This window comes from Bufo bufo, chromosome 3 (assembly GCF_905171765.1).
Source record: "Bufo bufo chromosome 3, aBufBuf1.1, whole genome shotgun sequence".
NCBI lineage: Eukaryota > Metazoa > Chordata > Amphibia > Anura > Bufonidae > Bufo > Bufo bufo.
Genome location: NC_053391.1, coordinates 624,075,995 through 624,089,155, shown reverse-complemented (window position 1 = coordinate 624,089,155; position 13,161 = coordinate 624,075,995). Strand labels below are relative to the sequence as shown.

At 40.9% G+C, this 13,161-nt stretch overlaps 1 protein-coding gene across 3 annotated transcripts in view; it reads right to left on the bottom strand.

The window, feature by feature from the left end:
- The window catches only part of DCLK1 (doublecortin like kinase 1), a 352,916-nt gene that overhangs the window by 29,305 nt on the left and 310,450 nt on the right, over positions 1-13,161 (bottom strand). For all 3 annotated transcript variants that reach the window (XM_040426114.1, XM_040426117.1, XM_040426115.1), the window contains 3 exons: positions 13,001-13,097; positions 11,809-11,889; positions 11,509-11,622 (listed from right to left, as the gene is read on the bottom strand). In XM_040426114.1, coding sequence (XP_040282048.1) covers positions 11,509-11,622; positions 11,809-11,889; positions 13,001-13,097 — 292 coding nt within the window. The remainder of the gene's footprint in view (positions 1-11,508; positions 11,623-11,808; positions 11,890-13,000; positions 13,098-13,161) is intronic.

Sequence of the window (13,161 nt, the reverse complement as noted above, 5' to 3'; positions counted from 1 at the left end):
GTACTGTGACATATCTGTGTTTATTATCCTGTACTGTGACATCACTGTGTTTATTATCCCTGTACTGTGACATCACTGTGTTTATTATCCGGTACTGTGACATCACTGTGTTTATTATCTCTGTACTGTAATCATTGTGTTTATTGTCTTTGCATTGTGACATCACTCAGTTAATTGTCTTGGCTTTGCGACATGACTGTGTATAGTATCCCTGCACTGGGACATCAATCTTGAATTATCCACGTGCATTAGGGAGACCAGACTCATCATTCCAAATGTTGCTATGGGGCCCCATAATTACTTGTTATGCCCCCAGATTCATAAATAAATATATATTGATACCTGATTTGTTAGGTTCTCATTATCTGTTTTGTAGACCGATCAGATCTCATGTTAGGTTAATGTATGCAGAAATGTAGATAACTTTATGGGACCAGTGGGTGCAGCAACCATATCAAGCCTTGTTGGGTTGTTTGGGTGGGAGCGACGGCTGCTGAGCCTCCAGCCTGAGATCTACCAGATTTACTGCTGTTATTTTTTAATACTGTAAATGACAAAGCTTTTTACATAACAGACGTATGTGACAGGTCCTGTTTAAAGAGATTTTGAAGTGAGTTGGACTAAACTTCATTACCACACACAGACTATGAATGACAGTGGCTCTGTTTCTGGAAGACCCACGATACAAAGCACACGGACTGCTCCGTATGGGCATGTGAACGAATGCCATATTTATGTGAGAAAAGTCTACTAGATACAGGTTTATTTTTACCTCCCTGCAGCAGGCTCCCTTCTCCATAGATCATCATTGATCGGCCGCTGGTGCTTTTCTTTTGGATAATTCCACTTTGGATTACATTTCATTTTGAGGCATATATCTGACAGCTGCCAAACCACTGTGCACTCCATGGCATTCAGAGCCAGACTAAATTAAACTTTCCCCTTCCTTACTTTTCTCACTATAAGTTATATTTGTACCCATTTTTATTCACCTTCATAAATGTTATTTACATAATGAAAACAGATCTTCGATGTTCCCAGTGAAAATCCCCCTTTTAGAGGTAATGGCTTACAGTTGATTTACAACTGCAGGATGTCTTCACTGTAATGTGTCAAATTATGGCTTTCATGCATCCTGCAGTGTCTTATAATTAATGTAGAATGTCCAGTATTAAGTTACACTGTTGTTCGTAAATTGTTCACATGCAGTAATCGTTACCAGCAATGATACAGACTGGGGTTGACAGATGCACATCTGCTACAAATAGCTTATTCCTAGACTATGAGCTAAAGATCACCATTTGTATCATTGCTGCCATGAACTTATAGGGTACGGCCATACGGTCATATTTCCTGATACTGTTTTAGAAAACTGCATCAGGAAGCCTAAACATGTGGACCTACATCTATGGACTGGGCGTCCTGCTGCACATGAAATACTAGAGGGGATACAGAGGGGAACGGAGACTTTATTTTTATAAAGTTTGAAATCTCAAAGTGTCTATTACCCTTGGCCTAACAGGTTTGTTTAATGTGCCTACATGACCCTAAATGATAGTAAAAGCCCTTTGAACAAAGTAGAACATTGATCTCCTTCATTACTCGTCTGGGTCATTTTGCAGGTTTCTTTACAGTAGGTAAAAGTGGAATGTGTGTGACTTAAAGGTGTGGAGTATGCACCATGGAGGTAGTCCATGCAACTGCTCTGGGGGCCCAGAAGAAAGGGGCTCAGCCTACATTGACTGCATCCCTTCTTTTAATGGGTGGTGAGAACCTATGGTCCACTCCAAATAAAAACGCTCTGCAATGTAAAATAAGTGTGGAATTATGCAAAGAGTATACAAGCACTAAGATCTCCAATCCCAGGAAGTTAGCAATATGCTGAAAACTACACAGCAAAAAGTTTTTATTTTAATCTGCTATGGGGCCCCTTCACCTCTACATATGCCCCTTGTGTAATAGTGGATGAAAGTAGTAAAGTGTAATCAGAAGTACTGTGCCACCTTCTAACCTCCTATACATAAGAGCCAACCCAGCAATTTCAGAGGGGACTAGATGTGTATAGGGGTGTTCCAACTTCCCCTTAACAGATGATGTTGGGGGAAATAAGGATTGGGCACATGAAGTCAAAGCTTTCCATAAGTGGCATACACCCTAGGTATTTCCCAGTGTACAGTATATCACAGATGGAAGGCATTGATGTATACCTAAACAGTGGCATATATTGCCCATAGGGCCCTATTTGTATAGTTATTTTTACTGGATGCCTCTATATGGAATTGTGAAACCTGCTTTGCTATTCCATAAAGTATATAACAATTTTTGCAGTTTTTCCTAGTGTTCAAATGTGATATGAGCACAGCTTTACTGCAACTATTGGTCAAAGATGGCAAACTTCTCCTCAGGGAACCTATGAGGTTATGGACATACAGTCCTGATCAAAAGTTTAAGACCACTTGAAAAATGGCAAACAATCATATTTAGCATGGCTGGATCTTAACAAGGTTCCAAGTAGAGCTTCAACATGCAACAAGAAGAAATGGGAGTGAGACAAAACATTTTTTGAGCATTCAATTTAATAAAAACAACGAATAAACTGAAACAGGCTGTTTTTCAGATGATCAAAAGTTTAGGACCACACCTCCAAAAAAAAACTAAACCCCCCCAAAACAGAAATCCAACTTCCAAACATGAACTCAGTAATGAGTAGCTCCGCCGTTATTGTTTATCACTTCAAAAATTCGGCATGCTTGATGCAAGCGTTTCCATGAGGTGAGTGGGAACATTTCTCCAAGTGGTGAAGACGGCTGCACGAAGGCCATCTACTGTCTGGAACTGTTGTCCATTTTTGTAAACTTCCCTTGCCATCCATCCCCAAAGGTTCTCAATTCGATTTAGATCAGGGGAACACGCAGGATGGGCCAAAAGAGTGATGTTATTCTCCTGGAAGAAGTCCCTTGTACTGTAGCGTTGTTCTGTTGAAAAACCCAGTCGTTACCACACAGACGAGGGCCCTCAGTCATGAGGAATGCTCTCTGCAACATCTGGACATAGCCAGCGGCCGTTTGACGCCCCTGTACTTCCTGAAGCTCCATTGTTCCACTGAAGGAAAAAGCACCCCAGACCATTATGGCGCCCCCTCCACTGTGGCGCGTAGAAAACATCTCAGGTGGGATCTGCTTGTCATGCCAGTTACATTGGAAACCATCAGGACCATCAAGGTTAAATTTTTTCTCATCAGAGAACAAAACTTTCTTCCACCTTTGAATGTCCCACGTTTGGTGCTCTCTTGCAAAGTCCAAACTAACAGTTCTGTGGCGTTCAAGAAGTAGAGGTCTTTGAAGACGTTTTTTGTTTTTGAAGCCGTTCAGTCTCAGATGCCGTCTGATGGTTATGGGGCTGCAGTCAGCACCAGTAAGGGCCTTAATTTGGGTCGAGGATCGTCCAGTGTCTTGACGGACAGCCAATTGGATCCTCCGGCTCAGTGCTGATGAAATTCTTTTGGGTCTTCCACTTGACTTTTTTGTTCCATAACCCTCAGGATCATTTAAGAAATTCCAAATGACTGTCTTACTGCGTCCCACCTCAGCAGCGATGGCGCGCTGTGAGAGACCCTGCTTATGCAGTTCAACAACCCGACCACGTTCAAAAAGGGAGAGTTTTTTTGCCTTTGCCATCACAACGTGTGACTACCTGACAGAAGATGACAATGAATCCACATCTTTGCACAGATTTGGCCTTTTAAAGGCATGTGGTCCTAAACTTTTGATCAGCTGAAAAACAGCCTGTTTCAGTTTATTCGTTGTTTTCATTAAATTGAATGCTCAAAAAATGTTTTGTCTCACTCCCATTTCTTCTTGTTGCATGTTGAAGCTCTACTTGGAACCTTGTTAAGATCCAACAATGTAAAATATGATTTTTTGCCATTTTTCAAGTGGTCTTAAACATTTGATCAGGACTGTATTTTCAGGAACCGCGTGTCTGAAACCCCGCATGCCTGTGGCTATACCTAAGTTTTATCCACAAAATCATGCAGCCGTTGGCTACGGCGGCTGGGCTAGCCTGCCACGCCATTTATTATACTGACAGTGTTCTTTCACATTCGACAGTAGTCAATGTTAAATCCAAGTAAAATTAAATATTATTTTAAAAAGCCGCAATTATTTTTGTTTGATGGGTGTGTGGCCTTATACTACATAAAATATTGCTTATTCTGTTCTATATAATGCATTCTTTAATACTCATTCTAAGTTACAGCCTGTATTATAGTCCAGAGATTTATTTAGTACTCTGCTTCAGAGCTGGAATCTCCCAAAATTCTTTGCTGGCTAAGTGACTAACATACAGACTGTAACCCAAGATTTATACAAGCTAAGTACTGCAATGTATTTATCAGGGTAATTAACATTTATGTAGGTTCTATCTATATTTGTGCCACAAGGAAGACTCAAAGACGAGCATATTTGTTAACATATTAGCATCCACTAGCCTCCAAAACAAGCCAATAATGAAAATGTGTCCATCAGAGTAGCAGTGAAATCAAATATTTTCTCAATATTCTAACCAGTTTAAACTATACTCTGGTTAATGAGATCAATATTGTGGAATGTTACTTCAATACCACAGCGTTAATCCAAAGCACTCAACCGGCTAGCAATAAAACAAAAAAACAAAAACAAATGCAGAACTTATTAGGAAGTTAGGAAGGAATTGCCCAATCCCTCTCATGGACAAGCGTGCTGGCGGTCCTTGAATTTATTGCAGAGTGCTGGCTGCTGCCTTTGGTTTTTATCCACGTGAGCAATGACAACATAATACATATGAGCAATGAGCAGAGACTATGCAATGTGCATGTGTGCAAAGAATAACTCGAAGAGAAATCACTGAAAAGGCATGCAAGTAAGAAAATGTGCATAATACTAAGGTAAGTAGAAAGCCAACAACTCAAAAAGAAATAAAATAATGAGAACAGGTAAGTTCCATGCTTCAATAATAATACTAATAATAATAAAAAAGCATTGCTAATACATAATGATGCCCATCTACCTACATGGCAAGGCCCACATTTATGAAAGGGTAACAGCAATGGCACATCTATCATTAAAGGGTATCTGTCAGCAGATTTGTCCCTATGACACTGGCTGACCTGTTACATGTGCACTTGGCAGCTGAAGACATCTGTGTTGGTCCCATGTACATATGTGCCCGCATTGCTGAGAAAAATTATGTTTTAATATATGCAAATGAGCCTCAAGGAGCAACGGGGGCGGTGCTGTTACTCCTAGAGGCTCAGCTCACTCTGCAACTGCTGCATCCTCTGCACTTTGATTGACTTTAGGAGAAGTCAGGACCATGCATGATGACGTTTACACTGCCTGGCCATGTCAATTAAAGAACTGAGTCTCTATGAGTAATGGCAATCCTAGAGACTAATTTGCATATATTAAAACTACATTTTTCTCAGCAATGAGGGCATATAGGCAGGGGAGCAACACAGATGGCTTCAGCTGACAAGCACACATGCAACAGGTCAGCCAGTGTCATAGGGATAATGTCACGGTCCCTCAGGTGACTGATGTAAGGAAATCAAGGAGATTGGCTGAGCGTGGAGGAATCTAACAGCCTCCTTGATTTCTCTTGATTCAGTGTTGATAACGTTAATGACCACTTCCCTTTTCTCAGCTGTTGCTCAGTGGTCATCACATTTAACCTTTATAGTCTGACCCCACCCTTCTGACTATGCGGTAGATAGCTTCATTTGGGTTTGGCTGAGCTGGTGTGAGATCCTCTCTGGTGTTCCTGTTCTTCCATCTCTACAGAAGTTAAGTGTTGCATTTGTTTGTGTTTGTTATATTCCCTGTTGTTTGTATCTGGGCCTGAGACAGAGACTTCCATTCATCTATCTTGGGAGGAATGGGTTGTCTCTGGTCCTAACCTTTCCAGGGCCTTATAGGGATATAAAGGCCTAGGTATCCTGCTTATGAATATTACTACCTTCAGGGTCTATTCATATTGATAGGTAGTTAGGGCCCGGATTAGGGTTGTTTAGGAGGTGACCTGTTTCTTCCCTAGTTTCCAGGCCCAGTTACTGTTCCCCTTCCCTCCTGTGTTTAGTGTGGAGTTTCCCCCCACACTGATCGTGACAAATAAATCTGCTGACAGATGCCCTTTAACCCCTTGGCTACTGGAGGTTTTTTTCGTTTTTGCATTTTCATTTTTCTTCCCTATTTTCCGTGAGCCCTAACTTTTTTATATTTCCAGCTGTATGAGGGCTAATTTTTTGCGGGACAAGTTGTACTTTCTAATGCCACCATTAATTATGGCATAAAATGTAGTGGGAAGCTGGAAATTTTTTTCAAATGGGGTGGAATTGAAAAAAAAACGCAATCCCTTCACCGTTTTACGGGTTTTGTTCCCACGGCGTTTCATTTAAGGTTTTTTATGTCTAAATAGTGTAAAAATACATTTAAACTTTGAGAAAATATTTTTTTTTTACATCACCATATTCTGACCCCATAACTTTTTTATACTTAAGTCTACTGAGCTGTTTAGGGGCTTATTTTTTGCGGAACAATCTGTACTTTTTATTGATACAATTGTCTGTGTGACTTTTTGATCAGAGAAGCAATGAAAAAATGGCAAATTGGCCATTTTGACCCTTTTTCTGTTACGCCATTCACCCTATTGGAATTTTTTTTTCTATTTTAATAGTATGGGCGTTTTCAGTCGCGGTGATACCCATGATGTTTATACATATTGTTATTTAGGTATTTATTTTTTAATTATATGGAAAGGGGGGTGAATTCAACTTTTATATACGTTTTATTTTTTTTATATATTTTTTCATTTTTTTTTATTTTTTGTGATCATTTTGTGCATCATATATGAGTTTATTAATTATATTTGTAATTTTTTTTATTTTGGTTTATCAGGGATTTTATATTTGCCATTTACAGTCAACTTTGCTCATTTCTTATCCTGGCCTTTGCAGCATTAACACTTCCAGCCTTATCAGCAAGGCTGACAGTGTACAGCCCAACCACTGATGCCCGAATTGGCCACACGGGGCATCGGTAGGAAGCCCAGAAGCGCGAGCTTCCGGGTTTTTGTGCATTTAGGTGCCGTGATCTCACTTGATCACAGCATCTAAAGCATTTAATTACCGCAAATGCCATTATTGCCGGTCATGATAATTAGCCACAGGTCTCTGCTGTGTGAAACAGCAGAGATCCGCCAGCCATGACGCCCGCTGCACGTGCGAGCAGGCGCCATGTTCGCACATCTCTCCGGTGTCATACATGTACGGCGCTGGTAGCGAAAGGGTTAACATTGGCAGCCAGGGGAACGTTAAAGATTTAGAGTCAACAGTCATGTTCTTATGTGAAAGATGTATGTGCTGCTCTGCTAGTCCTAGTCCTCTCAGGAGATGAATGAGACAGAAGTTAAAACGTGTTCTTAGTCTTAGTGGTTCGATTATGCTATTAGTTTAATTTTTCTCTCCTGCAAGAGGAACCATTATGTTCTCTGAGTTATTGTCTACAAGCAGAAGGGTAACTATGTTTTGAAATTTTGACTTTCAGGCTCCATATCTCACCATCCACTACAGCTTCGAATGTGAGACTACCATCATTTTATAGACAATCGTCTTGGCTATCTCATACATAAATTGGACTTTTTAGCATATGATTAGTTATGCAGATTCTTGTCATGTAACTGCATTGTTAACTGTTTTGCTCCTGGTGGTGGAACAATCTTTTTCTTTTTGTATACTGCAAATTACAACCTCAGTGTGTTATCTATGAACATGATTTCCCAAGAAAAGAGAAATGGCATCATCGAGCTCATCGACAGCAGTATCTTGGCCAAGAAAATTGCTAAATTGTATCATGTGAGTGCCAGGACAGTTGGAAGAAAACAAAATGAAGGCCGTCTATCCATTCCAAAGCCAAGAGATGGACATCCAGGCAAAATATCAAAGTCAATAAGTTAGCTCATCACAAGGTCTATCAGTTCTGGCGCGACAAACATGGCAGTGGAGATGCTTTGTAATATTGAGATCACTGACGTCCATACAAGCACCGTGCGAAGCGCATTACACAAGTCTGGAATGGTGGTCGAAAAAAAGTTGAAAAAGCCTCAACTTCAATATAGTCATAAGAAGCGTCTGCTTGAGTTTGCATAACAAAACGAACAGTGGACAGCAGAAGATTGGAAATGGGTGATTTGGAGCAAAGAGATGAAAGTCAATAGACTGGGCTCTGATGGGTGCGAATGGGTCTGGAAATAACAAGGGATAAGGGGCATAATGGATCGAGAAATTGAAGGGCCTGTCAAGTTTGGCGGAGGAAGCCTGATGATATGGGGTTGTTTCACAGCCAAAGGCGTTGGAAACTTAACCAAGATCGATGGTGGTCTCAATGCTAAGCTATATGTGAGTATCCTACAAGACGAGTTACTTTGTACACTCTAGTATTATAGGTATAAAAAGGACGACATAGTGTTCCAGCAGGACAACGACCCGAACCATACGTCGAGATTGGAAAATAAATGGTTCAATGACAATAAAGTAGAGGTGCTGCATTGGCCCCCACAGTCCCCAGACCTCAACCCAGTATTCACCAACATTGGGAACATGTAGAAGAGACCTAGGAACAGATTTCGGTTGAGACAAGCTTGAATCTGATCGAGAGTATGCCAAGAAGGATTCAGGCAGCGTTAAAAGGCCAAAGGCGGATTTACAAAATAGCAAAACAGTAACAATGGAGTTACGTGACAAGAATCTGCATAACTAATCATGAGATAGCAAGATGATTGTTTATAAAATGATGGTAGTCTCCCGTTCGAAGCTGTAGTGGATGGTGAGATATGGAGCCTGAAAGTCAAAAGTTCTAAACATTGTTACCCTTTTGCTTGTCAGTGTACATTGTAGACCCTCAAGTATGGCGTAATTGTTTGGGTCTGGGCAGTTCATCAGGAAAGTGAACAGTAAAAATGATATGCAAGGTATGTTGTTGTACAGTATGGACCAGTATAAAGATGGAGCTGATAGACAGGGGTGCCGTCCCCCACTGATCTAATACGGAAAGATCATTGATTTTTAAAACCTGGATAACCCCGTTAAAGATGAGACCTCAAATGTGGTCATAGAATCCTTATCTTAAAACTCTACTCTGTAACCTAATGCAATTTTTTCCCCCCAAATACTTTCTCACACCAATCTTGATCTATTGAATGATTGTTGATGGTGTTATTTTTAAATCATTGTCTGTGGGATACCCATGCAACTTGATTTTAATGGATGCCTGTAATCCTCTAGAGTCTCTCAACCTGGGGTAAGTTTTCCCTATTGGGTAAATATCATGCCTCTAGGGTATAGTTGCACCATGGTCATGTTGTGCTTTACATAGACAGCACAGTGTATGAATAAAGATTTAGGGGTTCTTAGATGTAATTGCTTAGAATAGGGGCTACTTGGCTTAGAAGTGTGAGAAACTGCTCTAGAGCAGGCAAAAATGAACGAGGCTCTCAACCCAAGCTATAGGAGGGTCACCTAAATTAATGGCTTCATATACTGTACATGGATTAACTGCAGAGCAGCATCTTTACAAGCGTCGCTTGTGACCTGAAGGTCATTGTCATTACAATTAGTACTACTAATAATAATTGTATCTCTGATGTAATTGTCTTAACTGACTTTAAAACCTAATATTTTGATAGGATTTCTTGCTCCAAAGCAAATGGTGGTAATCTGTTGTTCCCCCTCTAGGGATTACATTTAAAGCATTTAATGGATCATGTTCCCAGACTAAATATTTTTCATGGCTGTGATATCAGAACACATTACATCAGCTGACAAGTCTTAACATTGCACTTCCTACATGTGACATACCCATATTTGGTATGTATCTCCATATCATGTTTGTAGCCTATATTAAAATAACTTTTCTCCTAAAAAATTTTAGGCAGGTGTGGAAAAAATGTTGCAAAGAAGCATGCCTTCAAAAATAGAAGCAGGACAACAACCCCAAATATACAACCAATGTCATTAAGATCTATCTGCAGAACAAGGGAGAACAAGGAGGCCTTGTATATCTTCTAATTAGCTTTTATGTTCCCCACAGAGCCTTGATTTTAACATCATTAAGTCTGTCTGGGATTACATGAAGAGTCAGAAGGACCTGAGCAAGCCTTCATCCACAGAGGTTCTGTGGCTAGTTCTTGGAGATGTTTGGAACAACCTCCTTGCTGAGTTCCTTCAAAACTATGTACAACTGTACCTAGAAGAAGTGATGCTGTTCTGAAGCCAAAGTGTGGTCATATCAAATACTGATTTGATTTAGATTTCTCTTTTTGTTCATTTACTTTGCATTAAATAAACTATTAAAGGGGTTGTCCGGGTTCAGAACTGAACCCGGACATATCCCCATTTTCACCCAGGCAGCCCCCCTGACTTGAGCATCGGAGCAGTTCATGCTCCGATGCTTTCCTTTGCCCTATGCTGAATCACGCAGGACAAAGGCATTTTCTGGAGTTCCGGTGACGTACCGGGCTCTCCTTAGGGCTGCCAGGCGGAGGCTTCTGCCCAGCAGTGAGCCCGGTGACGTCACCGGCACTGATGGGCAGGCTTTAGCGCTGCCCTAGCTTGTAAAATGGCTAGGGCAGCACTAAAGCCCGCCCATAAATAAAAGAGCCCTAGCCCTGCGCTATCCAGCGCAGGGCAAGGGAGAGCATCGGAGCATGAAATGCTCCAATACTAACATCAGAGGGGCTGCCTGGGTGAAATTATGGGTACTGTATGTCCAGGTTCAGCTCTGAACCCGGACAACCCCTTTAACACTTCTATTTTTGAAAGCATTCTTACTTTACAACATTTTCCCCATATCTGCCTAAAACATTTGTGCAGTATTGTCTTTGAACACAGAGTTTTATTTTACATGTTGACTTATTTTAGATGAAGCAAACAATACTTATAGCTGAGAAAGACCAAGTCTGACTACTCTATGTTACATGTAATGGAACTACATTCCATATATCTTCTAATTAGCTTATTGTTATTTTCCTATTTGGAATCTGATATCTAAATATCTAAAACAACAACAGAAAATGATACAATTTCTGTATCCAGAATAATATCCTTTATATCTAAAATACCTTTCACCTAATCTATACCTAATACCCCATATATTACAAAGCTCCTAGTGTGCCAATATACAAACGAATAGCCCAACACTATCAATAGTTCTCAGTGAAAAGTCTACGCAGATTTACACCTTTCGCTACTTCTTTGTCCCCTTCTTCTCTACTGTATATAGGGGCGCAATCCTGAAACTAATGATATGTAGATGTACTGGTAACTTGTCCAGCCTAACCTAATGATAGTGTATGAATTATAGTCTTAAAATGAGAATACTCATGCTGATCTCAATGTGATATCATTCATACATACAGTACAAGGCTGCATACTGTAGGTGTCATTGTTATAGAAGTGCTGCAGGTAAGTGTGCTTACTGCGATGACGGACACTCCAGCAGTGGTGCTGTTCGGTTTTGGACCTGTGTTGAAGTGTTTCTTTATCTTTCCAGCCACTGATAATGGGTATTCATTTTCCGGCAGACCATCATCCTGAGCAGATAGAATAGGGAGTTACTGGTAGAATTTCACATACTCATAAATGGAGAGAAAGTACAGTGGTGTATTGCAATATCTGACCTGTCTATTATATATAGCACAAGGGCATACCAGGGTACTGTATCTCTTTATTAAGATTAATAGGAGCTGCAGAAACTGCACAGCTTGCATCACACTTACATTCACCCATGGATGTTCCAGAACCTGAAGAGCAGAATACCTCTGGTCTACATCTACCTGCAGCATCCTGGTGATCAGCCCCTGAAAAAGAGACAAGACTAACTCGTTAAGAATCAAGATAAGGATTGCTACATCTGTAAATGTGTTTCTGAACCTAGGAGAAGAAGACATTTGTGGGTACACTACTGCTGACACTCATTACAGCCAGCCAGGAAACAAAGTCATAAAACTGTCTATACAGTGGCGTGCCAAGGGAGTGGGTGGGGGTGGTCCGCCTCAGGTGCCAGCTCTCAGGGGTGTGCTGGATGCAATGAGCGCTTCCATCAATACAGATGGAAGCACTCATTGCTAGAGCGCCGGGGAGCAGGCAGTCCTTTCACTTACTGACCGCTCAGCTCCCCTTGCTCCTTTCCTCCTCCGCTCCCTGCTTCACCATTCAGCCCTGCAGGCACAGATTGCGCTGCCGGACTGTGTAGGAGGAGCCCGGGAATCTGCAGCAGAAAGGAAATGCCCCCTGAGAAAGCGCACACCCCCTGAGCTGCCAGCTGAAAATAAATCTAGCAGAGCAATTACAGCAATGACTGTGCAGATCTCTGGATCCATGTGAGGTACAGGGCTGGTTCTAAGTTTGTTACAAAGACACTACCATATGGCGTCCGACTTTTATTTTCTACATTACTCATGGGATAACCTACAACCCCTCTAGTGTCTGCAGGGCTCTTAGCCAAGCAACTTACAACATGCAGTAAGGGTCTATCCATGCAGTTGATCTGAGTAAAAAGAAACCCAAAATACAGCACCCTAGAATTCTATGCACCCATACGGTGCCTAACCGTGGCTCTAATTTTGCACAGTATTGAACAGACACCACATGCATTGCTTATGGGTTGGTATGGTTGACCAGTAGTGGCACTGCAGTCTGTGTCACTGACTATGCAACTGCTTTATGAAGATCCTTTTGCAATTAAAAACACTGCAGGATTGTACCCATAGGCCAGTAACCAAATCTTTTCAGTGGTGTGCTCAGTGAAGAGACCGTCCATCATATATAAAATGTATAGCAATGATGTGTAAGTGATCCATATTAGTATTTACTGCTGTATAAGGACTGAATAATATTTACCTGTAATAGTAACTATGATCATATACAGTAATGTGTATGATGTGTATCAGTGCGAGACTTTCACATTACCTTGGCAGATTCAGAAACATTATCCCAGTAAGGTGATGGGAAATCCACTTGGCCCATTAGGATTTGATCAAACAATACCTCCTGGTCATCTCCACTTCTAAATGACAAAGAGAAGACAGAACAGTAAATATAATAATATACAGAAGCATATAAACTCACAA